This window comes from Cloeon dipterum, chromosome 3 (genome assembly GCF_949628265.1).
Source record: "Cloeon dipterum chromosome 3, ieCloDipt1.1, whole genome shotgun sequence".
NCBI classification, from domain to species: Eukaryota; Metazoa; Arthropoda; class Insecta; order Ephemeroptera; family Baetidae; genus Cloeon; species Cloeon dipterum.
The window spans coordinates 3,698,689-3,726,686 of NC_088788.1; the positions used below are offsets into that span (position 1 = coordinate 3,698,689).

General features: G+C 37.3%; 1 protein-coding gene across 2 annotated transcripts; it reads right to left on the reverse strand.

Moving 5' to 3' along the window:
- Window positions 1-6: 6 nt before the first annotated feature.
- Window positions 7-27,998, reverse strand: LOC135940326 (secretin receptor-like). Of its 2 annotated transcripts, none has more exons than XM_065485169.1 (12): window positions 27,973-27,998; window positions 18,332-18,407; window positions 17,272-17,487; window positions 16,422-16,571; window positions 10,908-11,002; window positions 9,311-9,473; window positions 5,417-5,576; window positions 2,330-2,457; window positions 1,664-1,749; window positions 1,402-1,546; window positions 495-785; window positions 7-115 (listed from the first exon to the last, which is right to left on the reverse strand). In XM_065485169.1, exons 2-12 carry the CDS (start codon window positions 18,338-18,340, stop codon window positions 74-76), a joined length of 1,485 nt encoding a protein of 494 aa, XP_065341241.1. In that variant the 5' UTR covers window positions 18,341-18,407; window positions 27,973-27,998; the 3' UTR covers window positions 7-73. The 2 variants fall into 2 exon arrangements, with proteins under 2 accessions (XP_065341241.1, XP_065341240.1); XM_065485168.1 differs by having other exon boundaries at window positions 1,658-1,749.

The following is a 27,998-nucleotide window of genomic DNA, read 5'->3' on the forward strand; positions in this document are numbered from 1 at the left end:
GATCTGTTAGTAATTGGTTTTAGAGATCTTGTGAAGCACAACTAGGTCTTTTGCAGAAAAGCACATCGCGCCATCACATCTCAATTACTGCCGCCTCCTCTTCGCATTCGCACGCCTACGCAGCACAGGGAAAACGTAGAGTTAAGGGATGAGATCAAATGGCGAGTTAAGCAAAGCGGGGAGGGAAACCTATTTTTGGTATTGAACTCTGATAATCGATTTTTAATTGGCTTGTGCAAGCTCATCACTATATTTATGGAAGATTAAAGTGGCTTTTTTAATATTCATTTCTGCACATAATTTTACCAAGAGAAATTAATAAAAGATTATCACATGGCTCACAATCAGATCAATTCAGGAGGAAAAATTTCCATCCTGAATTAATCAGCACAGAGCTGTGCTACAAGGGAATTTTTAAAACGTTTTAGAATCAAAATTAAGAATTTAATTTTTCAATTTAAAAAAAATCATTAAAAACGAAAATTGGTACTCACATCTTCACAGATGCACTTTTTGGGAAGATCCCTCTTGGTCTCCTCGCAGAGAGGGACGCAGACGGCAGGTCGGCGGGCGTGGTCGTTGGCCACCCTGCGACACTCGATGGACATGTTGGAGGTGACGTAAGAGCTGCGTGACCACCGCAGGCGCCAGCCGCGGGACGAGTTTCGTCCATTACGGTTGCCGGTGCCCTTCTTCTGGTGCCACGGACTCCGCAGCCACTTTTTTGACAGCTCCGTGCGCACTTCCGTGTTGAGGAAGCAGTACAGCACCGCCACGCAGAAACCCTGAGAGTAAAAAGGGATTTTTTATTGCATATTGATTTAAAATCGATATATGAATTAATTTTCACTGTACAACGTTTTTCTCAAAGCACTGGTCCAATTTTAATGTATTTTAATTTTAGTAGGAGCAATTGTTTTTTTATGTATCTCTTACAATTTTTTTATAAAAATCTGCGATTTTTCATTAAGCTCTAAAACAACTTTCAAGAGCGAAGAATATTATGAAGATTTTAAAATAAAATTTAGAATTTTGTCGACTTTAAGACAAAAATATTCGAGTAGTAATTTTGATCCTTAACGATTCTAAACAAATTTTTGAATAACACTCCTTATAAAAATTAATCCAACAAAATTTACGAATGACACAATGCACGATCTATATATTTTTTATTTTATTTCCCGTATGAGTACATATTTAGCATTGCAAAAAGTTGGTGAACGAATATAGTGGAAACGCCCAACTCATCAATACACACAGAAGAAGCTAATCAGATTAGCGAGCTTGGCGCGAGTGCTTCATTGATGGCAGAAGAATGCGTGCGAAATATGGATGAGCGCGATAGCAATGGACGAAGCCAACAAAGGAATAAATTGGAAATTAATTAACAATTCTATTCACCTGGAAAGAGGAGCTGATCTGGTCAGCGAACAGCCAAAAGAGCTCCACGTTTGGGTTGTCCTTGATGAAGCATGAAAGTACCAGGAAGAAAACGTATTGCACGCCGAACAGCGGCACCAGCACCAGCGTCGACTTGGCCCATTTTCTGCGCCACAAAAGTTCGGAAAGCGTTTAGAAACCTTTGCCCTCTCCGCGAGAAAGCCAAACACCGATGGTTTGAACGGGATATTCGGGGTGGTGGTTGGAGATATCTCACCTATACCTGTATCTACGCGTCTCCTCGGTGATGCACGACTTCAGCTTTAGGAACAGCACGCGGATGATGTTGAGGAAGAAGACGAAGTTGATCTGGTGGAAAGTCATTGGCATTCAAAATAAAGCTTCTAGATTTCAATTGATTGTTTTATTAGATGTGCTGTTTCGGAGAAATAATTTGAAAATATGCAACATGCTGACGTTGGTTGTGATTTATTCATCGCAATAATGTATTTACACGTTTTATAAGATCGGTAATAAATAGAGCAGAGACGTTCAAGGAGATACGCGAAGTGCAAGAGTCGCTGCAAACACTTTTCCATCTCATATTAATGTTAAATATGCCTTTGGCAAATCGCTTGTCACAAATTTTTAAAAATTATTTAAAAGGTGATGTTCAGCTGAAAACTTTTCTATTTTTCCAGCTTAATGCCATAAAAGGAATTCTGCTCTGAAACACTCCAACAGTATTTTCTGTGAAAAGAGGTTTATAGAAATTATTTCAGCGTCGGAGGAAAAGGCAAGGAAGCCAATTTGTGTTCCACCTTTGAAGAGGCAACGACAAGTTGTTTTTATTTTATTATCCTCGTTGACTCCCAGGAAATGAAGGAAGGGTCTCCAAAAATAAACGTTTTTCCTTTTGAGCGCTCTCGAGAGTTTGTATTTAGCTTACCAGAATTGACACGATGATTGGGATGCGGATGACGAGGGAGGCGTAGGTGTTTTGGGTGGTCCAACAGAAATCGTTCTCAAAGACAGTCCGCACGATCACCCAGATGCCGACCACGAGCACAGGGATGCCTTTCAATAGAGAAAAATCAGGGATATACGAGCGTGTTAGAAAATTCCTGGAAACTCGATAAAGCAGAAGTTTGCCACAATATATTAGCATGCAGAGGAGATAGTGCGAAGAGGACGAAGAAATTTGCATTTTCATCCCCTCTAACCGAGGCAAAATGTAAACTTGCCAACGGTGCGATGTATGTATATATGTCGGCGAGTGAATATATATGCTCTGATTAATAATGATGGAATAAATCCCTTTTATCAACTCGCGCTCTTCCATTTTTTGCTGCGTCAATCCTGATCCGCTTTATTCCATTATTGCGGACTATGCCATCATTTTCGATCAAATTATTGCGTGCCCGTTGCGTGCATTATTTTGATACGTAATCTTTATGGAAGGGGTTTTCATTTCATATGATTGATTTTTTATCTCAGCATCAGATTACTTGCTAAAACCAAATGTGCATGAATTTTTCAACTTTGAGACTCTTGAACTACACTTAAAATTAACGTCTAAATAGATAAACCATCTTTGACGAAATTTCTAAGCCCACCAATCGATTCCTGAGGGTCGAATTAGGTAAAGTGGATATTTTTTCCGACCAAAAAGTGCAACGCGACGTGCGTATCACAAGTAGAACTTTTTTCCCGCCAAAAATACGAGAACTGCGCATGCGTCAGAGCTGATGTGGCTGAGGAGAGGCGTCACATCAGCCGCTAGCAGCCGGCGGTTGGCGTGTGCCAGCTCTGACGCATGCGCAGTTCTCGAATATCGGTTCATATTGTTTTGGCGGGAAAAAATGTTCTTCTTGAGCTACCACGTCGCTCCGGACTTTTTGGTCGGAAAAAATAATCACTTTACCTATTTCAACCCTCAAGAATCGATTGCTGGGCTCAGAAACCTCATCAAAGACGATCTGTTTCGGCTCTCAAGGATAATTTATAATAGTTTCTTTAAAATATATTTTTAATAGTTTATTTTTAAGAGAAATTTAGCGGAAATTTTCAATTAGAGTTGGAGTAAAATGGTTCATGGACAGTAAGATTCCATAAATAGTCAAATTTTTAAAATACTATTGAAATACATCAATTAAATTGCCTGAATTGGACAAAGAAAACTGTAAAAATCATCTTTTCACGAAGAAATCATAAAATCTGCAGTGATATATGGCGATTGCAAGGAGGGCAACTTATCATTTTTCACGACAGTGTAATTTGATACAAACTCTCCGGTTGAAAGAACCGACATCTTTTCTAAGAAATAATTTTCTTGACAAAAGTCTCTGTCTCTGAAGCATATTGGAAGAAATTTAATATCACTCGCTGGAGATTGAAAACTGTATGCAGCCGGCGAGGCTCTGTTGCCGCACCGGTTGCATATCTGTCTTGCCGACAGGCGCGCGCGAACGAAGAGAGCTCTCGGAAAGCCACAGGCAGAGGCGCCGCGGTAATTGGGTCCGTGTTTCCATTTCACTTTTGCGGGACATAAAACACACAAACAAAAGGAGCTTTAACTGTAAGGAAAAACCAACCAACAACGAACGTTACATCGGGTTTTGTCAGCAGCGTTTGAATTTGCGTCACGATCAAGGAAAAGAATTAATCGCTCGTCTGCCTACTCGTCGGGAGAAATAAAATAAAATGAAATTCAGCAGGAAAAGGTTAAGGAATTTCCCTTGAGATGGAATTTATTGAGAAAGTTAGAGAAAAGAGAATTTGTGCCCACACTAAAGGGAAAACAGACACATTTTGTGCAAGCTTCAACAACTGTAGAAGTATTTTCTTGAAAGGTAAAAGGAGGATTATACATTTATGAATTATGGTTTGACTTTCCTTCAAAGACCCGCACGAGAGATAAATTTTATTACGTTTCATAGAGAGGTTTAACTTTGTGTATGAGCCAGAAGAGCAACTTTGCGATTTCATTTTCGTCGTGGCAACTTTCAAACCTAATTTTTGGTCTCCTTGTCGTACCGACCAAGTCAAGAGACGAGCAATTTTATATCAGAAACTATACAATTGTAAAATTTTGGCTCAAATTAATTAGAATTGTTTTTTATCATTTTAGTCATCCTTCAGCTACTAAAAAATGAATAATTTTCAGACAACGTGCACGAAAAAACCCAAGAAAATTGATGGTTTTGGACGGAATTGTAATGACCTAAATATTTCATGATTTGTCCTCATTTGACACTTCCATGGTCGATTTGTTGCTGTCTAAAATTCACAGCATTTACTTATGCGGGATTGTTGAGCCGGGCAAAGATAAATAATGCGTCTAAATTCCTTTTGGTAAGCGTATAGCAATTGGACCCGTGTGTTCGGGTCTATAGTTATTTGAATACATCAGCATTAAGCTTCTAGAATACGCACTACTTTATCTCCCGGCCGGAGAACGAGTTTAGACCCATTGCGTGCGGAGGTTGATCGGTCAGTGAAAGGTGGAAGGTTGAGAAGCGCTTATCATACAGAAATAGCGACATCTACAGGATCGAGTTTGATACAAACTTGCTTTACGCCAGAATGTGCAGGAAACGCTACACTTAAGTTTTCATTAGCTCAACGCGGGGGCCAGATTTGTGCGACGCGCAGACATGGCGTCCGGTGGAGTAAGGCGCGAAAAAACGGTCTCGTGAAAATGCGCGAAAAGAAGCAAGTTTTCGTCAATAGTTTGCATTACTCTTAACTAATTGTACCTCTTGGATCGTAAAACAAACTCTTGACACTCGCACGGCAATCCAAAGAGAGCTTTTTGCTTCCCACATTCAGCCGCCATCTTGGATCTGCGCAGTGCAAACCAATTTTATCGCAAATCAGGCCCCCGCTGAATTATCTATTTTTATTTGCAAGCCATTTTAAAGTCCTAAAGACCATTTTTACTTCTACACAAAAAAAGCCAGAAAAATTCTGTGGTTAAATTCAGCTTTCCTCTTTTGGGTCAAAGAAAGGGTGAAAGCAAGCAGAGGGTACTCACCCCAGCCGAGGACGACGTGCAGCGTGATGGCGCTCGAGTCGGAGAAGAGTGCGAGGAAGATGAGATTGTGCAGATAGAGGCCCTCCATCAAGATCCACGAGTAATTGGCTACGAGCGAGAACTGCCACAGACTGGTCACACTTTTGCACGCCCAGTTCCTCTGCACAACGCAAGCAAAAATATTAATATACGCGCGCGTACGTAATGCTCGCTTTCAATTCGGCTGAAAGCCGCGCGCGTGTGTCGACGATTTGTGATTTCGTTAATGGACAAACGAGTGCGTTTGCGGCAAACAAAAAGCAGCTGAGACCGCTCGCGCGTGGTCTGGCAAACATTTGCTGCTCGTGACAGCTATAATCACTAGCTCCCGCGTTCAGTCGCGATTTCGGAAGAGCTGCTGAAATCGGGGCGCCCGCAGACACACACACACGCTTCAATCGCACTGCAAATCATATGCCAACTGAATGGAGGGTTGTTATTTTTGTCAGAAGAGACACAGGATATTTCTTTCCTCATTTTTTACGAAAGTAAAAAGATGAAACCCCTCCAAAACGTCATTTTTGTACATTCCAATCGATTCCTGAGAACCAGACTTTTTCAGTTTTAATTTATTTCTTCAAAATTAGTCATGGAATAAATAACAAAAATAAAATGGATAACAGGAATTATAAATAAATAAAAGTAACGAGTAACCATTTCCATAAGACCATAGGAAGCGTCATTTAGTATATATTCCGATCGATTCCGGAGGGTTGGAAGTTTTTTTTGTTGTGAAAAATATTTATTAACGAACATTACATTACAGCTAGTTTACAACGAAAAATCTAGTACAAACAAAATTGTCTTTTGTGTCCTTACAAAAAGAATATAACTTATATCTTGACACGAAAAACAATTAATCAACTATTAGAGAATCAAATTTTTCCCTTTCTGTTTCACCTGGTTTTTGTCTCTGAGTTATTTTAATTCATGCAGTAGTTGATTCCACAATATTAGTAACACGTAATTAGAAGTTTATGCAAAATATTTACTTTTCTTCATTGGTTCTATTTAGTGATTCTATTTAATCAGTTTTGTAGCATATTGGTGCGTACTCCCAGGGCCAAAATTACCATCAAAATAATTGACATTCAGCGCACACTTGATTTGTATCCACAGACAATACATTCTAAAATTTATAAGAAATCATTTATACAGTTCGTGATTTGTCTTTGTCCGATCGACATTTTTTCGCTACGAGCGAGCAGAACGAGGAGCGAACCAAAACGCACTTTGCTTTTGACGCGTGCAACTTATGAAACTTTTTATCAGCACCTCATATGTTTCATCCCTTTTCACAGATCTTCAAGATGGCACGAACAAAGACGCATTGAAAAGGGTGACGTTGCACACGCCAATGAAACGTGTTTTTCTCTTCTCCCCGAAAAACTTTCGATTGGAAAAATTGGTCAGATTCGGAAATCAATAAAAAATACGATAACGACATTTCAGACGATCTATAAGGGATGGGGCCTTATATGTATTGCTTTTTATTTATCATCTACTATTATTGTCGTGCAATAAACTGCAAAATCTTAAAAAACATTTTTGGAAATGCTATTTAAAGACCGTCTTTGACGAAGTTTCTGAGCCCACCAATCGATTCTTGAGGGTCGAATTAGGTAAAGTGTGCGCATTTCTCGCTTATAGGTTCATATTTTTGGCGGTAAAAAAGTTCTACTTGTGCTACGCACGTCGTGCTGGACTTTTTGGTCGGAAAAATATCCACTTTACCTAATTCTACCCTCAGGAATCGATTGGTGTGCTCAGAAACTTCGTCAAAGACTGTCTTTACGATTTAGTGTAGAAACCAAATGTTTTCTAGCTAGCGCACTTTTAATTTTTAAGAAAAGTTGCTGCTAAATTTATTCCTCTATGTTTGAAGGATTTTTTAATGTAACCAAAAGAAGTTTTCCTAAATTTCGCCGTTAAATAAATCGGATAAATCTCGAAGAGAGGAACAAAAATAATATGCCATGAAAGTAAGGTCAAGTAACTTTTAAATAAAATTAGCATATTTAAAAATTTAGCAATAAAGGTTATATTTGAATTCCTGCGTACCTTTTAGAGTTTAAGTATTCAAACACAATCCCCTCCATGGTTACTGCAGCCGACAAAACAAAACAATATCTCTATTGTTACTCAGTATCAATAAATCCTCTAAATGAAACAAAAAGAAAACAAATTCACAGGAGCAGCGTTTCAAACAGTTTGTTTTTTTACTTTTATAAAGAGCAAGGTGATTTATTTCAAGTTGCCAGGACAAAAAGATAAGAGCATTAATAATTTGCGTCTTTTCCGCGCAGCTCCTGTGGACTGCGTATTGATTTTAACGGTCTCCATGGAAGCAAGAGGTCGAGATTAAGCATTCCAAACAAAATTCGACCGTATTTATCTCAATTAACTTCAGCTCGAACAATTAGTTGGTGCTGGAATGTAAACAAAAGGTTTATTTTGAAGATAAACCCCTTCAAGCACGGCTAAAGTTTTAAGGAAAATATATACACACCGATACACAAATTACCTTTACAATCTGGGAAAAAATAAACTCATGGCAATTTTGTTCTCACTTGATGTTGTAGAAGAAACAAAAGCTACGAACTTGATACAGAACTTTTCTCTCGCAGAGCAACAAAAAATTGAATGTTCTTAATAAAAAGCTAAACCGCTGGAGTTTCTTTTGACGTTAATGTATTGTGGAGGAGGAAAACAAACGAGGAAAAGCTTTTCTGCTCGACAATTTGAGTTTGCAAGTTCAATAACGTTGCGCAGACAAACTTCACAAAAATACACTTAGACAAGTGGTAAACTTGGCTCTCACCGCTTTCTCTGCGTGTTCTGTCTCAAATGAAAAAATATATATGCATTTGACTTCAATCGTGTTCAATAAGAAAATAAATTTTTTGAGATACAGTAGAATAAGATAAAAAATCCGAAACAAAGAAAGACGCTTGGTCAGAATAATTTTGGACCTTGGAAAACTAAAACGAAGTAGGGAGGAATTTTTCTGTTTATCCAAACCATAAAGATTTGCCATATTATGATAGAAATACTCGCTTCTTTATTCTACCGACAAGTTTCTGTTGGTGGCTGCTGTTGGAGACAGATGCGTTTTCTATGAAATAGACCGCTATTGTGACGCCGAAAAAACTTGTCGGAAGAATAAAGAAGGAAGCATTTCAGCAACGAAGATGAAGTCTGTTTCTACGAAAACCAACCTCGAGTGTTTGCATCTTAACGAATATAAAAATTTTGTATTTTTATTTTATTTTTCTCGAAACTTAAAAAATATGCAATTATTGGAAAGCTTTGTAGGCTAAAAGTTATTTTAAAAGGAAGATTTTTGGCGAAAAAAAATATAAAATCAAAGCTTGTAACAGCTATTGGTTGTAAATCAAAATAATGAGTATAATTGTAAGAGATTGAAATTTAAAAATTTTAATATTTTGGTTTTTGGTTTAAAAAATCCATGGACCATAACATCTTGCAAATTATCCACCCATTTTCCGAGCCCTTACTAATGTGCATCCAAATCAAAGAGTAATAATATTAATAATAATATCTTGATTAATCAAATTTTAATTTATGCTGGTTTGAGGGAAATGCGTTAAATAAATTGATTTACAGCATTTTCTAAAAAAAAGTTAATATAAATACCGCCAGTAATTAATAATTTTGTCTTGCTCTTGAGTAATTTTCTTAACAAAAAATCAATTTCTTTCTTTTAAAAACCTGCAGAGTAATGTCGAGTTAAGTTTCATTATATTATGTTTTTTAATCATTAAATTCAAAGAGCAGCTTCTACCGTCTATTTCGATTAAACTTAAGGGTAATAAATATTAAAAATTGTGCAACCTCTTGCTGACTGAAGAAGGTGTCGTTGCCCTTGACGACGATGTCCGAGTTGAGTCCGAGGCCTTCGACGAACAGCGTGTCCTTCATTAACCCCATGAAAGCGCGCAAGATGAAGGAGGAAAAGAGGTGCATGTGCAGCGTGTTGCGTGGGCACCTCAGTTTCCTGCAGGCAGAGATCGAGAAAGAGATGGAGAAAGAGAAAAGGTGGTATTCTTGCTCAACTTTACGGCGGCACCAATTCCGTTCCGCGTACGCTTGGGTGGCAGTGGATATATTTATAAGTGGCTACGTGAGCGGGCATTCAAATTCAACGCCGCATTTGGATCACCATATTTGTTTTGAGACCCGCCTAAGACGATTCGGATGTGCTCGTGCAAAAATGAATAGAGGGGAATATTTTGGTCTGGGTAAATACGTACAGTAGTATAAGACTGAAGGAATAGGAATCCTATATTACGCACTTGCAAATTGTTTACAATCCTAGTGAGATTATGATCGATTTCAAACATCTAAAAAGAGAAGAAAGAAATAAATTTAGCTTTGCGCAGTTTAATTTATTTCCCAGCCAACATTGAAAAAATTCAGAAAGAACAGCGGGAGCTAGATGTGCGATAAAATTGGTTCCAAATGCGCAGATCCAAGATGGCGTCTGAGTGGGAATCAAAAATATCTCTTTGGATTGCCGTACGAGTGTCAAGAGTTTGTTTTTACGATCCAAAAGACTCAATTAGTGCAAATTATGCGTCACAATATTAACCAAAACTTGCTTCTTTTCGCGCATTTTCACGTGACCGTTTTTTCGCGCCATACTCCAACGCACGCCATATCTGCGCGTCGCACGAATCTGGACCCCGATGAGAAAAAGAACCAGTCGAAATTTGGGGACTTTCACACTAGTTTGAGATTCAACTCCACTTGATTTTCGCTCTCGAAGGAAATTTTAAAATAGGGCTTGCAAATTTAGACGTTATTTAGTCACTGTTTTGAAGGGTTTTTAAGCACCAATCTTCTGAAGAATATTATTTCCAACAAACAAAAGGTGGTCATTTCACGACTAGAATGCAAGCATGTACAGGAGTAGAAGAGGTACAATTAAATTAATCATTCGGTGACACCATATTACGTCTACTGTGCGCAAAATGTATTGAAAATTGTTATATTTCTCGAACAATTTCGCGCTTTGAACACCACAAATAGACCAGAAAAACATTCACAAAAATTCCGGGAAAATAGTTTCAAAGTGTAAAACTAATTACAGTGGAAAACAGGGAAAATGTTGCAAAGCACACGATTGAAGCAGTTCGCCACTAATTGCGTTTGAACTTCCGCGAATATTTTTTTTATTTGTGGGGCGAGTGCGTTTTGCTATTGATTGGAGACGGTCAATAGCAAGGTCCTCGATTGAGAAGAGCACACTCGGGTAGCTGCCAAAGGACATAACATGCGGTGCAAAATGTATGTGTATATTTTTATACTCCACTCGATTTGTTGCAAAGCACCTCAAAAGCGTTCGGTGGCGGCAAACTCAAACAAAAAGGTGGAAAACTCGCCAGCAAAAATAATGATATGCACGCATGAGAGCGGAGCGGAAACTCACTTTGTCGTTGCTAAGATACCGAAGGCGATCAGCAGAGAGAGCAAACTGAAGCCGAAGCCCACGTGAACCACCGGCTTCAAAATCGGCATCCACTCCTGTGAACAGAAGACATAACAATTTCATTCCTCAAGTCTGAGTGAGATGAATTCAATTGTTTTCAAAATTCAAGGAAACAGAACGTATTATAGACATTCCTTTCATTCGGCAAAAGCCAATTCCACATTCACATCAATAAAGGAAAACAAACAAGCCGCCGTAAACAATTCTAATTTAATTGGGCTTCCTTCAGAATGAGGAAATGTTTTAACTATAGTTAAAATTAGGGAAATGAAGTAAAAATATGGCAAAAAATAAGTTTTTTAAAGGTGGGATTTACACATGAACGCTACACGGGGATAGAAGTTTTTCAAATGAGCTAATTTGGATTATTTCTGCCTTAAAATAATTCAATAAAAGAACAAAATTACAGTTTGTTTGAAAATTTAATAACTATCTAAAAAAATGACCAAAACCAGTGTATGGACAATAAAAAACTATATTATTCAAAAATATTCCGGATTAAACCGGGGTTTTTTGGCACGCCCGCGATTGTTTACCAGGGGTGGAAAGCCGCGTGATACACGCTAACACACCATAAATGTCACGGCTTCCACTTTTTGCTGTGTAAATTAACACATTTCATAGCGAAGCTCTATCTGTCTGTGTGTGTAGACTTCGTGATACAGAGCATAGACTTTTTTCATTTCCTAAGTTGTGATAAAAACAAAAAATGAGTCTGACACAAGCTGCAAAATGTCCTGCTAAGTAAATTGACCTATTTAGTTAATTATTATTATTTGTTATCTTCTGTTGTTCACAAAGTTAAATTGATTTTAAAAATAATTACGAAAAATCATTTATAAATTTATAGCAATTTTAAAATGTTTTACGTCTTCAGCCAATTTTTGTATCTAGAATAATTGAAAGAACAGGAAAAACATCACCCACAAATTAAGAAAAGATGTTAATTTAATTCTTAAATATTTAATCTACATTTAAACAAAGATAGCCATTGATGTACTAAAAGTGGCACATTGAATGATTCGACGTGACGGCGAAAAACCTCTCGGGAAATCAATCATACACCGAGCACGGCCTTGGGAGAGAACAACAAAAAGGCTGCTTCATCTTATTCTGGACGCATCTTTTATGACGCATTTGGCATGTCCCTGTTTCCCGATTCACTTTTGATCCAACAGATTCGCTGATTTCGCGTGATTTGGCCTCGAGCTCGGATGTGATGTGAATAAACATCATCATAGAGCTGTGAATTTTAGTTCGAGTTTTTTAATCTTTAATTTGTAGCGGAGCAAATCAAATCTTCTTTTAAAAAAAGCTTGCTGGAAAGAGCTAAAACCTTTTTTTAAGATTACAAAGGAAAAAATATCTGGATGGAATGAGAAAAAATCCTCGCTCTCTCTTAAAGATTTATTGTTCTATTGAATATCTATAATAAAAATTGATATCGGTCTATTGTCTTGATTAAATTCATTCCTTTTCGAAATTTTAAGCATTTTTTGTACCATTTTTTAAGTATTTTTTTCTTCATTTTTAATAAAAAAAACTTAAATTCACACACGTGCTTTCTTTTAAATATTTTGCTCAGCTTGTTGCCGCAGTGGGTTTTCATTCATTCGGTGAAAATAAAGAATGGAGCCCTATGACCGAATTGAGAAGCAAAAATCCGGTGTCGGAAATTGAAATGCGGGCGGTGGGAACGAGCCAGAAAATTGAATTTTGATGAAGAGAAGAGAAGAGGTTTATCTCTGAGCGAGGAATCTCGTCTCTGCAAATAGAAGTTAGCTCACCCTTTTATTTATTATTCGCGGCATTTCCATTGAGCACTTCCAATTTCGCGAAATTACTGAGGCAAAAAGCAGCATCGCGATCTCGTCGTCGCGTCTGGAATAATGCATGCATCGCCGGTGTATATGTTTTGCATTATTTCTCGTCTGTTGAGAACCGCTTTGAAAGCAACAGACACGCAGTGAGAATCGTAATTAGTTTAAATATTGTTTGCGCTGCTGTGACACACGCACGCACGTCCGCGGACGCATGACAAAGGCTTTCCAGCGGCGCCTCTCCAAGTGCTCAATTTGGAGCCTTTTCAGCCTGGCGCGACTGACGTGTGGATGGGTATCAGACTCGTCGGAATATTTTTTGCTTTTCCACTGAAATACAGGCCGAGCCACTTTCGGGACGAATAAACGCATTCGTTTCACTCGTCGCCGCTGGGCAAGGAATATATGAGAGATCGCTTTTACTCCTTTAATTGAATCGGTGTGTTGACCTCGAATACTCGCCGAGAGGATTATTTTTTTACTCTGTTGACTGTCAGCGTTGATTAATTTCTTCGTAAATAGAAAAAATGAAGGAATGGAAAATTAAATAAAATCCGATTTAATTTTAGCTTGTGATCCTATGTTGTTTACGTATATTTTTTATTTTGGAATGGAGACGAGTAAAATAAAAAAAATACGTATCTCATGATCGAAAACCCTAAAATATTTCTGGGAAAAGGAACATTGTTTTGCCTTCGAAGCGGGATATTAAAAATTCCGTAGCTGAGCTGCGCGTGGCTTCAAGTCGCAAATAAAGAATTTAATTTCAGTCCACCTGTCGGTGCTCATTATTGTCAGAGCCTGAGATTCAGACTCAAAGAGAAGTAGTGAGTGCGGCTGCGATTGCGGACGGATAGTGTCATCAATCGCGAGTCTTCAATCGCGGCGAGCTCATTTCAAGCGTGGGACGTAGGCTGCGTTTGACGTGTCCGCGATTTGGCTGAATCAACAAACCATTAGCACCGAAATCGTGACAAGTGGCGACAGGTGCTGGACGGACGCGCAAACAGCGCGCAATAAAAGAAATCGCCCACGCATCAAAGCGATTGCTATCAAGGGCAAACACCCCTTGGCTGGCTGGCCTTTAACCCCAATATAGCAAAGGCAAACACGTGCCCGACCCGCCGAATTTCGGCGTGTTTCCTCCCCAAATATTGAGACTCGGGTTCATTTCGGATACATGCCGTCATTGGATTTTTTCATATTGCTTATTATTTGCATTCTGGATGGGAATTATGGAATGAATTCAGTTAAAATAAATGGACTGTAAAAATAAATTTTAAATAAAATCCTACGTCAATTTTGCCCTGCAATAAATTTGAACAAAGTTAAGGATTACTCAAAAACCGGCAGAAAGTTTAATATATGATTACCAGATTCGTGCGACGCGCAGATATGGCGTCCGGTGGAGTATGGCGCAAAAAAACGGCCACGTGAAAATGCGCGAAAAGAATAATTTGCATTGCTTTGCACTAATTGTGTCTTTTAGATCGTAAAAACAAACTCTTGACACTCGTACGGCAATACATTGTTTCCCACATTCAGACGCCATCTTGGATCTGCGCAGCGGGAACCAATTTTACCGCACATCTGGACCCCGCTGATCAAAATCGCAGGACCCCAGGACAACTTTCTACTGTTTTGGGAGACTTTGGCTCTAAATTGAAATCCCTTATTTCAGTGTGAGCTTCATGCTGGAGGTTTTTCATTTTATGAACACGGTCAGAAAATCAATACGTACGTGAATAAGCCATAACTACATACTGGAACGGTAATCTCCCTCCAATTATCACACACAATGGGAGCATAAAAAGCTCTGCAACACGAACGGACTGACAATATTGATTTCAGTTTTGCAAATTAAACTATATAGCTCCAACTTCTGACATTTGCCAGTATTTTAGATGGAATGGAATCACCATTCATGTCCCTTCTTTCGTAATCTAGTTTTGTCCAACTAGCTTTATTTTAATAATTTATTCTCAGCACGTGTTCAATAGAAAAGGGGCTAAATTATTGTCGCGATATTTAGCTCTCGATCTTTAAAAAAAACTCCCCCTGATGAAGTTGCTTCCCTTTTACCCTGTCTCTGATTCACGGCGAATAAACCAGCACCCCATCAATTGTCTTTCTAAAATTAGGATCAGACCGGAGGGTGTGCGGCTCCATTAAGCGCCTCACAATAATCTGGAAGAGCCTATATTCCTGCTGGCAGCTTTCGAACACAATAAACGAGGCGCCTAGCTCTGCCTCTTCCTTCTTCGCAACGCTAATTCCCTGCCAACCGATCTGCTCGGTAAAACTGGCAAATTCGGCACAAAATTAGCGCCCAAGGGGAGCGGCAGTGCATGGCTGCTTATTTGGATGATCAGTGGCGGAAGCACACGCAATCGTATGTATTATACGCATGCCCATGACACTAATAACGGCATCAATCACAAATTATTGCAGCTTTCCGCAAAGGGGAAAAAATTCCACATTGCAAAAAGCAATTTGCGTTATGGAACTCAGCTCGGTCAAAACTTTTTGCATTAAGACCAACACGTGCTGCGTGATGAACGAGGAAAATAAATAGTGATGGATTACAGGAAATGAACTTTTGATTTAGCTGCAAGGGTGTAACTGTTCCATGGTTAATATAAATTTATAATCTATATCTAGGCCTCTTCCATATTAACGCAGACAATTTGGTTTACTGGGGAATTACTAAGGATTAAATTAAGACTGATTAATTTCAATTTAAAACTTCTCTTTTGAAAGAATTCTCGGAATTTTTAATTGTTTCAATTCTACACCCCATGCCAAATTTACGATGTCTGTACTTGTCTCATTTTAGAAAATAATATTAAATTTTCCCCATTTCCATTTAGAACGTTTTCTATAGGACAATGTATGGCATCCAGTACATAATTCTAAAATAAATCTGGCTCATTGTCATGTCTTCTACTGTAGTTTGAATTTGATTACTGTTTTCGAGGACACAGTAATAAATCTGCGAGCAATTGTTTCAAGCTTTTTTAAATGACATTTTTTAGCATACTCCTATTTATTAATAATTTTAGGAGTTCATATACTTAAAACGTAAGACGATTTTTAAAAATATAAATATACAACACCTTTTAATGGTGATTTTCGAACAAGATGAACGCCAATTTCGCATCTTGGCTAATGGCATTTTATTAAATTTTTTTAACAAAAGAGGACTTTAACTAAGCAGGCGCAGTCTTCTTTTATCGGAATTTAATAATACCACGCGCGTTGACAGCTTCCCTCACGACAAGCAGAGCAGCTTTTCCTCCTACTTGAGTGCGGGCGGAAAAGCACAATCAGGCAGAGTACCAACAAGAAGTAGAAAATCCCAAAAAGGAAAAAAAACATTTTTGCTTGCAGCACGCTGGGCTTGAAATCCATCTTTGAGAATTTTGAATCTCCAAAAATAAGATCATACATAATTATTCAATCACTTTGGCTGAAAAGGTAAACTAGCCTTATGGACGAAATTTCTCAACGCATGTGGGTGGATTTCTGAGAGAAACTTCATTAGCGAGAGCCGTTAAAAGCAAAAGAGATTTTTTCCTGCGGGGAAGTTGGCTGAGCTCTTTGCACGAAATTCAGAAAGTTTTTCGATACTCACAATTGTGTGCGAAACGTTTGCGACATCGGCCAGCTTGATGACGACCGTAGCCAGCGGGTGGTTGAAGCACATCGAATAGTTGGTCCAATGATCGTTCTGCTCGTTGGCGAACCACGTTGACTCGTTTGTGCACAGACGACTGGCAAACCCCTAAAGCAGTTAAGCAAAATTTCGCAAAGTCAAAACTTTTTCACCGGAAAATACGAGTTAATTAACTGAAGTTTAGTTTAAAAAGCTTTCAGGGCACTTTGATTAAAGGACGAAAACTTGACTGTTCATTTTGATCTGGAAATAACCGGACTCTTTTGCAAACTTTTTTACGCTTTATAAGTTAAAGATTGTCTTTGACAAAATTTCTGAGCTCACCAATCGATTCTTGAGGGTCGAATTAGGTAAATTGGATATTTTTTCCGACCAAAAGTCCAGCGCGACGTGCGAATTTTTTTCCCGCCAAAACAATATGAATGTGAGAACTGCGCATGCGTCAGAGCTGGTGAGGCCGAGGAGAGGCGTCACGTCAGTCGTTAGCAGCCGGCGGTTGGCGTAACAGCTCTGACGCATGCGCAGGTTCATATTTTTGGCGGGAAAAAAGGTTCTACTTGTGCTACGCACGTCACGCTGGACGTTTTGGTCGGAAAAAATATCCTTTTTTACCTAATTCGACCCTCAAGAATGGATTGGTGTGCTCAGAAACTTCGTCAAAGACGGTCTTTAAAAAATATTCCTTGTCCTAACTAATTTACGGGGAAAAACGAAATTTAAAATATTTTGTTTTCACACTCAATCAGGTATTTCGACTCTAAATTAATTTATAGAGCCAAAACCATGTAATAAATAAATTGATAATCACAGAGTATTCAAATCCAGCGATGTAGTTGGCACAGGGCAAGATGGCGAGTTCACCGGGTGGCGTGGCTGGCCAGCACATGATGGTGTCCCACACAGGTGGACAGTGGCCTTGCCGCAGTTCCGTTTGATTTATCATGATGCTACACTCTAGCCGCTTCAATTCTATGATCCGGCTCTGGTCTTCGGCAGTCGTGAAAATCGGGCCCATATTGTCCGTCTGAAAACAGAATAAAAAATTTTCGGTTTGTAATTCACGTTTTAATCACCTCTAAAATAATAATGTATAGAGAGGAAACTTGGTGAAAATCTTATCCATCAAGGTTGCAAAATATTAAATGTATTTTTCAGCAATTTTTTCAATTATTAATAATATTGTGTGAAAACTCTAGTTTTAGTTTAAAGAAGATGGAATTGAGATATAAATATTGGGAAAAGAAGAGATGATTGTTTAGTATGTAAATAGTACAACATTTCTTTCACTGCTAAACAAATATTTTTCTCATAATTCAAATACAGATCGTAACAAACGGCAAAAAATGCGTTAAAAGAACTTGCTACTGGAATAATTAGTTTATAAATATTGACAAACTTTATTTTTCTAGACTAAATAAAAAATTAAAATAATAAAATAAATAAATTAAAGCCTCTAAAACGTACTTCATAATTTCATACCTCGAAACAAAACAGCAGAAAAATTAACTACCATAATTAGGCAAGAAAAGTCTCGTTTATAATTCGAAAGAAAAATCATGATCGAATTTAAATCAGGGGCTTTTGAAAGTAATCCTAAATAATCTAATTATTATTGTTGACAGCTGAAAGCTCGCCAGTGTAACAGATATTAATCCCAAAAGCCAAAGCCGATTTTTCCATCGTGCATTTAACGCCACGCAGAATCAGCGTGGCAGCGTGCTAATGAAAAGTGACGCTCATTGCACTTCTTGATCCTTGGATTTCGGCGTTACTCGATTTCCACGCACGCTATATATATTCGATATTTGATCCGGGAGCAATTTTCCAGGATCACGACGAATGATTTTTTGCTGAAAGTTGTCAAGTACCTGTTCCATGGTGGCGCGAGTGGTGCGTTCGCAGCCGCTGGCTCTTTCGCTCTTTCACTCGGCTCGCTGCTTTTATCTGAAACAGGCAGACACATTCTCATTCGCAGCTAGCAGCTCTCATTCTGCCCTGCTCTGACCCTTTTTCAATATTACGCCCCCAATAGCAGACACCCAACAAAAACGACTAGCACGCGTGAATGGAATATGGCACGAGAGAAGGAGGAAAATGAACACTTAACTGTTGTGAATGGTAAAATGAAGCCAAGATAACAACCCGAGAGTGCCACGCTGAATAGATATTATATTTATGCATTGAATTTTATAACGTCAGCTGCGCATCCGATTTATTTTTTCTTATCTAGAACTCAAAGGAAATTTTCAATACAGATAAAATTTTATCAAACCATATTTTGCTGCACTTGTTTGTTGTTGCGGTCGTTGCATATTAAAATAAAACAAATTATGAAAACATTGCAATAATTAGAAACAGAAAATTTGGCAAATTTCATTTTTAACAACTGCAAAATTATTGATATTAGAGAGTTATTTTAATTTCTGTGATTGATTTATACCCCATATTACTTGAACTACATTCACAGCGTAGATTTTTCCACGCTAAAACTATAAAGTTCGGCTGAGTTGATAAATAAATTTGCGGTTTTATAAGCATGGATTTTGTTCGACACATTTTTCTGCTCTTTTAGAAGAGAGTAAATCATCAGGTTATAAAATTTTGTTTATTTGTAGGAAAGAGAGTGGAATAATTCAAAAAATTTCACCGCCAATTTTTACAATCAAAACTAAGATTTTTCTATCCTTCGTATTTTTTTTATTTTTAGCTGCTTAATAAGAAAAAAATTAAATCTCTAGATGAAATGATAATTTTTCCAGTATTGTACGGCCAGTATATTGAAACATGATTCAAATTTTGCATGAAAGTACGTGAGTATCTTCGTAACCAACACTGAAGAGAGAAAGTATAATAAACAAAAATTGGGCGTCAGAATTGCAACCGTGAAATTTGGCGGTGAAAATGATGATGATACGGATGGTAATGCGATATCAAAGGTTGTTGGTGTTGTTTCAACCCGCATTACTCGTGGCTTGCATCAAAGGCGTGGTCTGCCTAATCACTAATTCGGCCTATTTGTGGTGCGCACACTAAATAGTTGAGTATTTTTAGATGTGCGAGGCGCGGCGTGAAAAATTGCCGGCGCCAACTTGAAATAATTTTCTGAAGCGCTCTCGGTGCAACCTCATTTCGCAAAAAATCCTGCTCGTCAAAAGTAAATTGTATCGAAGTGAGTTCAGACTTCAGACTGTTCGTTAGCGTTCAACTTGGAATAAATTGCGCGTTGTTCCGACTTGAGTAATTTATTTTCAATAATTCCGTGCGTATGCTACCATAGCCTAATTAAATGATAAATGAGTTAGAACATACTGCTATAAAAAATTCAAAAATAAATTAAAAAAATTATATAAACTTGAAGTAATTTAGCAATTATTCCATTAAAATAGAATCTAGATTATTTTTCTCATTTTTAAAGTTCAAATTACTTGAAAAAATCAACAGATTTTCTTAATTATCATGCAAAATTTTATACAAAAAATAGTATTTATTTCATCAATTCTTTTTCCGAGTTAAATTCACAGAGAGTATTCATATTAACATAAAATTATAAAATAAGGGATAAGCGAAATTGAAATATTAAACATTCAAGAGCCACAAATCAGGATGTGAGTTTAAAATAAGTTAGCAAACAACCTGATTGAGCAAATCCCGGAATAAACACCTTAATCCCACTTTTAATTAGTAATTTGATTGCACTATCCTTCTTGTGGCATAGCAAGTTTCCAGTTTTTCTCGTTTTCAAACTTGAATTAGCGGGCTCTTAAGAAGATTATCTGTTTATCCTTGCGCCGTCCGAGTATGAATAGTTAATTTGCCTCCGCATAATTTATGGTTTGCCGGATCGAGTCACTGTAAACAAAGAGCACGCGCTCGCCGCCGTTCACCCTATCCGCAAAAGGGAAACTTAATGTTCGCGACGCTCACTTAATTGAATAAATTAATACCCAAGGGCATCGCATCGCATGTTGGTGCTGATTAATTTGGGACTTCTGAGTAATAAATATATTTCCTTCTTACTCTCGCGATTAAAGTGTATTGCGCGTTTATTATCGTGGTCAGCTAACAATAAAGTTTTGAATCGATAAAACGGTTGAGGGATGGCAGATTTAAAAATGTTGGTTTTATGGAACAGATTTTTCACTGCTGTACCTTAATGATCAATGAAAACCACTGCGCCTAACGCGGGAAAACTATTTTTGTTTGTGTTTATAGTTTATATAACAGCCAATGAGACACGACAAGGACCTTAGAAATGATCAAATTTGTTAAAGTGGAATGATAAAAGGCAACAATTGAAAGTTATTGAATTGTTGGATGCCATAAACCATTTGTTCAACAATTTGCAATAGTAAAAAAGGACCTTCCTATAGTAAAAATTCAAATTTTGCCAATTTTATCCAAAATTTAGAGTGCTTGAACATATTTTCTTGGCATATTCCGATTCCTCTCGTTGAGATCTGTCCAACGGTGTATGCCACTTCTTATTGGGGAAACTCTTGGTTTCGAAATTAAATCGGATTTCAAGTAAGGAGACAGCCATTACCATTTGAAAAGCACGGTAACTTTCCAGCCAATTTTCTCAAAAAAATTACAGCGCTCCTCAGGTCAATTTAGGCTTTAACTGAATCCTAAGGGGCGAGTTTATGTATTGGTGTGTGTTCAGGAGTCTTTTAAGGGTAATTGTCAATTTTACCGACTTTATTTCTCCATCCTGAATTTTACATATGTTGTTAGGGGTGTTTCATAGTGTGTAACCTGAAATTTTGAGCAAAAAATTCGGGGGCTTTTGTTGGGAAATCGTGATTTTCGAAAACGGAAAATTTCAGATAGTAAATCCGAAATATCAAGGTATCTTTGGTCCAGATTGGAATTTCGATGTAGTTTTTTCACCTCCACGCGTAACTTTTTCAGTAAAACAAATTTGCCATTGGTCAAAAATTTGTAGGTCAAAGGTCAAGGTCACAAATTCACATGCCAAATGTTTGGTTAAAAATATCGCAAAATACGCCCCCTCGGATTTTTTTCATGAAAACGTAAAAAATGTAGCCCTGAATTTGTAGAATCGAATGGTCAAGAGAAATCGATGGAGACTCTAATAGATCGCGAGATATTTTGAATTTAAGGATTCGTGTCGGGCGTCCGGCACGACGACAATATCATCCGGCGATTTTACTTTCGTAATTTACGTCGGAATTTGATATGTAACCCACATGTTATGCATATGATTACCTAGAAAAATAAACGAGCTTTCTAGTGGTGTGCTTAAATTTTGTTTTGGTTTCAAACTTTTCAAGTAATAGCGGCGCGCGAAAATAAAATATAAATATTTCAAATTTTGATATTTTTGTAAATCTCAAATCTCGGGTTCTAACCATCAGAATTGCAAAAACTACCCACCGTTGGACTCGTCTCGACCTTCCCTAACCAGCTGAAAGGTTTAGGGGCGTTTACCCTCCACCCCTAACTGTAAGACGCTACATTTTTTTGTTTTTTTTTCTAGGGGGTTGAAGTTTAGCAATTTAGGGGTGGATGGTAAACACCCCTAAACCTTTCAGCTGGTTAGGGAAGGTCGAGACGAGTCCAACGGTGGGTAGTTTTTGCAATTCTGATGGTTAGAACCCGAGATTTGAGATTTACAAAAATATCAAAATTTGAAATATTTATATTTTATTTTCGCGCGCCGCTATTACTTGAAAAGTTTGAAACCAAAACAAAATTTAAGCACACCACTAGAAAGCTCGTTTATTTTTCTAGGTAATCATATGCATAACATGTGGGTTACATATCAAATTCCGACGTAAATTACGAAAGTAAAATCGCCGGATGATATTGTCGTCGTGCCGGACGCCCGACACGAATCCTTAAATTCAAAATATCTCGCGATCTATTAGAGTCTCCATCGATTTCTCTTGACCATTCGATTCTACAAATTCAGGGCTACATTTTTTACGTTTTCATGAAAAAAATCCGAGGGGGCGTATTTTGCGATATTTTTAACCAAACATTTGGCATGCGAATTTGTGACCTTGACCTTTGACCTACAAATTTTTGACCAATGGCAAATTTGTTTTACTGAAAAAGTTACGTGTGGAGGTGAAAAAACTACATCGAAATTCCAATCTGGACCAAAGATACCTTGATATTTCGGATTTACTATCTGAAATTTTCCGTTTTCGAAAATCACGATTTCCCAACAAAAGCCCCCGAATTTTTTGCTCAAAATTTCAGGTTACACACTATGAAACACCCCTAACAACATATGTAAAATTCAGGATGGAGAAATAAAGTCGGTAAAATTGACAATTACCCTTAAAAGACTCCTGAACACACACATTGGCAACAAAATTTTCCAGGCTTTTGCAGTATCATTCCTTGAATTCAAGACCACAAAAATAGATATTTGGAATTTTGTTCAATAAAAGGAGATCTTTTTGATCCAAAATTTCCTCTCAAATTCACTGCGTGGAAATTATTTAAATAAATAGTTCCCTTTTAGTGATACAGTGTTCACCTTATGTTGCACATTCTAACTTTTTAGTCAATTTAAAAATAAAAATACAGATTTATCCTAAAAAAGTTTATCTGGTTTATCTTGAAATGAAATTTCAAAACAAGAATTTCACGGGATTTTTACACCATCTTAAATTTAATTTTGTTTTAGACAGATTTTTATGGCATCGAGTGTTTAACTCACTTAAAAATGAGGTTCTAAAAAATTAGATATATCTTTTCTCTGCTCCTGATTGGGTTTAAATACAAACATTGACACCAATTTTTTTCCATCATTTACTATTTGTGAAACTTCATTCCGTTGAGAAGTGTCCCTGATTAATTACGCTTTACTGTTAGAATTAGCATCACTTCCTCTTGTGAATCCGTCGTCTTTAAAAGGAAAATAGATAGAAGAACGGTATGTAAATTTGTATTTTACAAGAGCAGGAGCATTTTTACTTGCTAATTATAGGATTTTACGGCAACGTGAGCAGACGGGCCTCGAGCAAATTGTCAACATGCGGAAAGTTATTTATATTTTGTCCAAAAAACCCTTCCAACCGTTAAAATTTTAGTAAACCCACGCGAAAATTAAGCAAAAAATCCTTTTAGAACTGAATATCTGAGATCACAGAGGTGGAATTTAATATCGCTGCGTTCCAGGTTTGTTGAAAGGAATTGTTCATTGCTTGATAAGTGAAGTGGCTGCTTTTCACCTTTTTGGATTCATTTGCTGAAAGAGCAGTTTATCAGCAGACTCCACGCAAAACACGACGGCTGGGAAATGGTTATGTTTGTACAGCAAGTACAGAGAGAGCAAATTGTTTAGGAGCATCCGCGAAAACGGGCTGACTGAGTGAGTGCGCGTTTGGTTTTGCTTCAGCTTTCCTTGTGCGAACAAGTGAGCTCTCAAACAGTCTCTTTACCCCGCAGCAAGTCGATTCTGACTGTGAGAGCCGCCCGCAGAGCAAAGTTTGAAAGCACTGTGCCGTCGGAATTAAAGAAGTAAGTTGCTTAGGGAAATTCGTTTGATTTAAAACTCCCTAACTAGCAGCGGGAAATTCTTAGAATTTGTAACTTTTTGCTTTTCGGAATCTTCATTTCATTAAAATAAGAGGAGACGTGGAAAATAAATAGACGACTTATTTTCTGCAAAAGAGGAGTAGAAATTTAACATTTGAAATTTGACATTACTGATTTTAGGAGCTGTAAATATGTCTGGTTTAAAAAAATGTTATTTGAAAATCATTTAAATGATTTAAAAGATTAAATTGTATTCATTTATTTATTTACAATTGCATAATATTCTAATTATGTTCCACCAAGAGTGTGAAACCTCGTGAATCAAAAGACAACAATGAAGTGGAAATGCGAGATTCTCTGCTGGGATTGATATGTTATTCTCGTTTAATTGCAGCACTTTATTATGAAGACACGAGTCAATTTTCATGGAGTTTCTTGTTTAGCAGCTGAGCGAACACCAGCCGATAATTCGTTTGAACAACACATGTCAGATGCTAAATAAAAATAATTTAAAACCAGAAAGAAAAAAGGGTTTCTTGTTAGTTACTGAGTTCGATAAAAAGGTCAAGTATAATACGAAATTTTAAACCAAAACTAAAATAATATTTTTTCCAGCGGGAGCCAGATATGCGATAAAATTGGTTCGTACTGCACAGACCCAAGATGGCGTCTGAATGTGGGAAACAAAAAGCTCTTTTTGGATTGCCGTGCGAGTGTCAAGAGTTTGTTTTTACGATCCAAAAGACACAATTAGTACAAGTAATGCAAATAATTGACCAAAACTTGCTTATTTTCGCGCATTTTCACGTGACCATTTTTTCGCGCCATACTCCACCGCACGCCATATCTGCGCGTCGCACGAATCTGGATCCCGCTGATTTTTTCAAGGTGAACAGCTTTTATTTAACTGTTTTATACTTGCTGAAGAACTTGTGTGACTTTTGTACATAAAAAATGCTAGAGGCCCTTTTTAAGACCAGTATAATTTCTCGGGATTTGCTGGGCTTGTGTCAAAATTGAAATTATCGAAATTATATTCCTCTCGTTACGTAAGCAAGCCGCTATATTCGCAAAAGGGCACGATCAGCTCTTTCCGCTCGCTTGCCATTTAATTTGAATGGTGACGCTGACGCGTGGGTTTTGCTCGAACCCGCGCTGCCACGAACAAAGGCAGAATTTTCAATTTGACCGCCGACAAGCTGGTTCTTATCGCGATTCCAAACACGATGTTGCAGATAATGAAACTCCAGAGGACACTTTGTTGCGACTACCGGAGACAGAGAAGAGCTTTCTCGACGAGAACATCGAGTGCGCCGGCGAAAAGCAATTAAATCACTTTCAACTAATTCCCTCTTCTATCAACAGCAGCTGTTGTTTGTTTGTCGTCTTCTCTGTATGCGTGTATTTTTATTGCAATTCGCTTATGTATTAATTGTATATAGAAAAGTTCATTCACACACTTTTCTAATTTATTCTATAGTGAGCTTTAGAGTGACAGGAAAATATTCCACATGCGATTCATCTGCAGAAAACGTATCAGTGTTTTATTTTTAGTTTTATCAACAGCCAACAAGTTTCTTCATCAAGCAGCTAGAATAACGCCCCCTTTTTGAATTTTTCTATTGTTAAAAATTTGTAGTAATTGGAATTTAATTTATAATCGAAATAAGGAAGCGATTGTTAACATACTCAATTGCAACCAAAATTATTGTGATGAAAGTGTACCGTTAAGAAGTGTTGTGGGTGTTTATTCGGCAATTCTAGGACCAGATTTATTAGGCACTCACATTTCCTCTATGAGGAAACAGCGTAGACCCAATCAACTTTATGCTAAAACACAACCTACGCATACGCTGATGCGTGCTTTGCGGGAAATAAACATACGGGGAATACCAGATTTTCAAATTTATCTATATTTTTTTCTCTATTGATCAACGATTTCTGAAGCTGATTGAAGAAACAATCACAATTATCCAAATATTCATGACTGCGAAAATATTTTCTTTTAAAAAAGGGGAGCTTCGCGCAAACTGAATTTCCAAGATTAAACACTTTGTTTCTATAATAAATTTGACCTCGAGTGGCATTTTGTTGGTCTAAAATTGCTTCAAAATTTCTTCTACATTTTAAAGAGGAATGCTAGAAATAAACTTTTTAAAATCTCAATGCATTGTTAGCTATAAAGTTATTCAAATGGTTAGTTTTAACCGTTTTACCAATTTTTCTACAATGCTCAATAATAAAAAGGACCTAAAATTTCGCTACAAATAAAATTTTGCTCATTTTTACTCCAAAGTTTACAGCGCATGACCATATATATAATTTCTTGACAGATTTTGATTCCTATCTCGTCGAGATCTAGCCAGCGGTGTAAACCATTTTTAGGGAAGCTCTCTGTTTTGAAATAAAATAAGATTTCAAGTAGGAACTCAGTCCTCGCTATTTGCATTATTGTCAACAAAGATTTCCCACGATTTTGCAGTGTCCGATTTGAAAGTAAAAACCAATTAAGTTCAATATTTTGCATTTTTAGACCTCAAAGACAAATTCTAAAAAAGATATCGTTGATTTCTTTTATACAGACTAGCCTTATTGTTTCAGTTTTATTTGAACCAGATGATCTACTACTCTTTTAATGCTCGGAAGCTTTTACCCGTGAATATTCCATTAGTCATGCAGTGAACAGATCAGATCTATATTAAAAAGAACTAGGGATATTTTGTTTTGAGCTTAGTTAATGAATAACACTCATGTAAACATTTCCCGCGTTGGTCGCGTCGGTGAAAATCAACTTCAATAATTAGGACATTTGTTTCCTCATTAGCATCTGTGGCCACATATTAGCATACCGCACACAACCACCCAGACCCAAGACTAATATTTTTACACTAGGCAAAGAATATTTAACATTAAGTTAATATTCCTTTTTCTATTTTTAGGAGTTATATTATGATTCCTAATTAAAAATTTTAACTGATAAAAATTTGAGCGCATGCATTTTAAAAATACCCAATTTCTGTTTTCCTTAACAAAAGAATGCTATAGAGAGTCGACTCTTTTGGACACTAATCACTTTAGTTTGAAGTCTCTTTTACATCACACTTCAAAAACAGTCTGAAGCCGTTTAAAATTGGCTTAAAACCCGTGCAAGAGAGCAAATTTTCGGAAAATTGCGAGGAAATTTGATTACCTTTCTCCCTCTCTTGAATTTTGTAACCTAAAGCCAAATTAATTCTCCAAAGTAATAAAACCTCCAAGTCAACTATGAAATCCTCTAAGATTCAAAGCCCAGTTAAGTTTCTTTATCCCTGAGAATCATGGAATTCTAAATATAAAGATGAACACTGTCCAAATGTTGAAATTGAGACTGAACGACCAAAATATGGAAGAAAATTACTGGCAAACTCTGAGTGAAAATTGCAAGCCTCAATATTTTTTTTTAGAAATTGGCAATATTTGAAAATGAATTTATTTACTCCCTTCTTTGGCAATTGCAGATATTTTTCTTAAGCTGTTTAAATTAAATAACACACTCGATAGACCCCTTGCTGGATCCATAAAGAAAATTCAATTCATACCTTAAATCATACCATTGAATTTGAGACAATAGAGAGAACAAAGAACAAGGAATACTTTGTCGCGGATAAAACGATGCAAAATAAATTGAAACAACTCACAACGGCTTGTTGATTAATGAATTTAATGATTACAAAATACTAAGTGGCTCATCAGTCGACGTTATCTGCAAATTTGAGCGTAAAAGCCTCGTCAAAACAACAAGCCGGAGCACTGTGGTCTGAGCGTGACCCTGACCCTGCGAGCAGAAAGCCGGCAGAATTCGCGCCAAGACGCGAAAACTCGTTGCAAAATGTTTTAAAACGTTCACAGGTTGGTGCAAAAATTCATCCATCCCAAAAATTCCAGTATGAAAAAGCTGATTTTAAATTTCATGTTTAATTCAGCACGGATAAACAGAATCAGAGGTGGTACTCACTTGTTGATGTGCCGAGCGGCGCCGCT

Bases quoted from the DNA above. Each gene is read 5' to 3' on its own strand.
- LOC135940326 (XM_065485168.1), bottom strand. The intron at 1,750-2,329 runs GTAAGCTAAATA...ACTTTCCACCAG, and splicing joins CAATCATCGTGTCAATTCTG to ATCAACTTCGTCTTCTTCCT. The intron at 116-494 runs GTGAGTACCAAT...TGTGCTGCGTAG, and splicing joins AAAAGTGCATCTGTGAAGAT to GCGTGCGAATGCGAAGAGGA.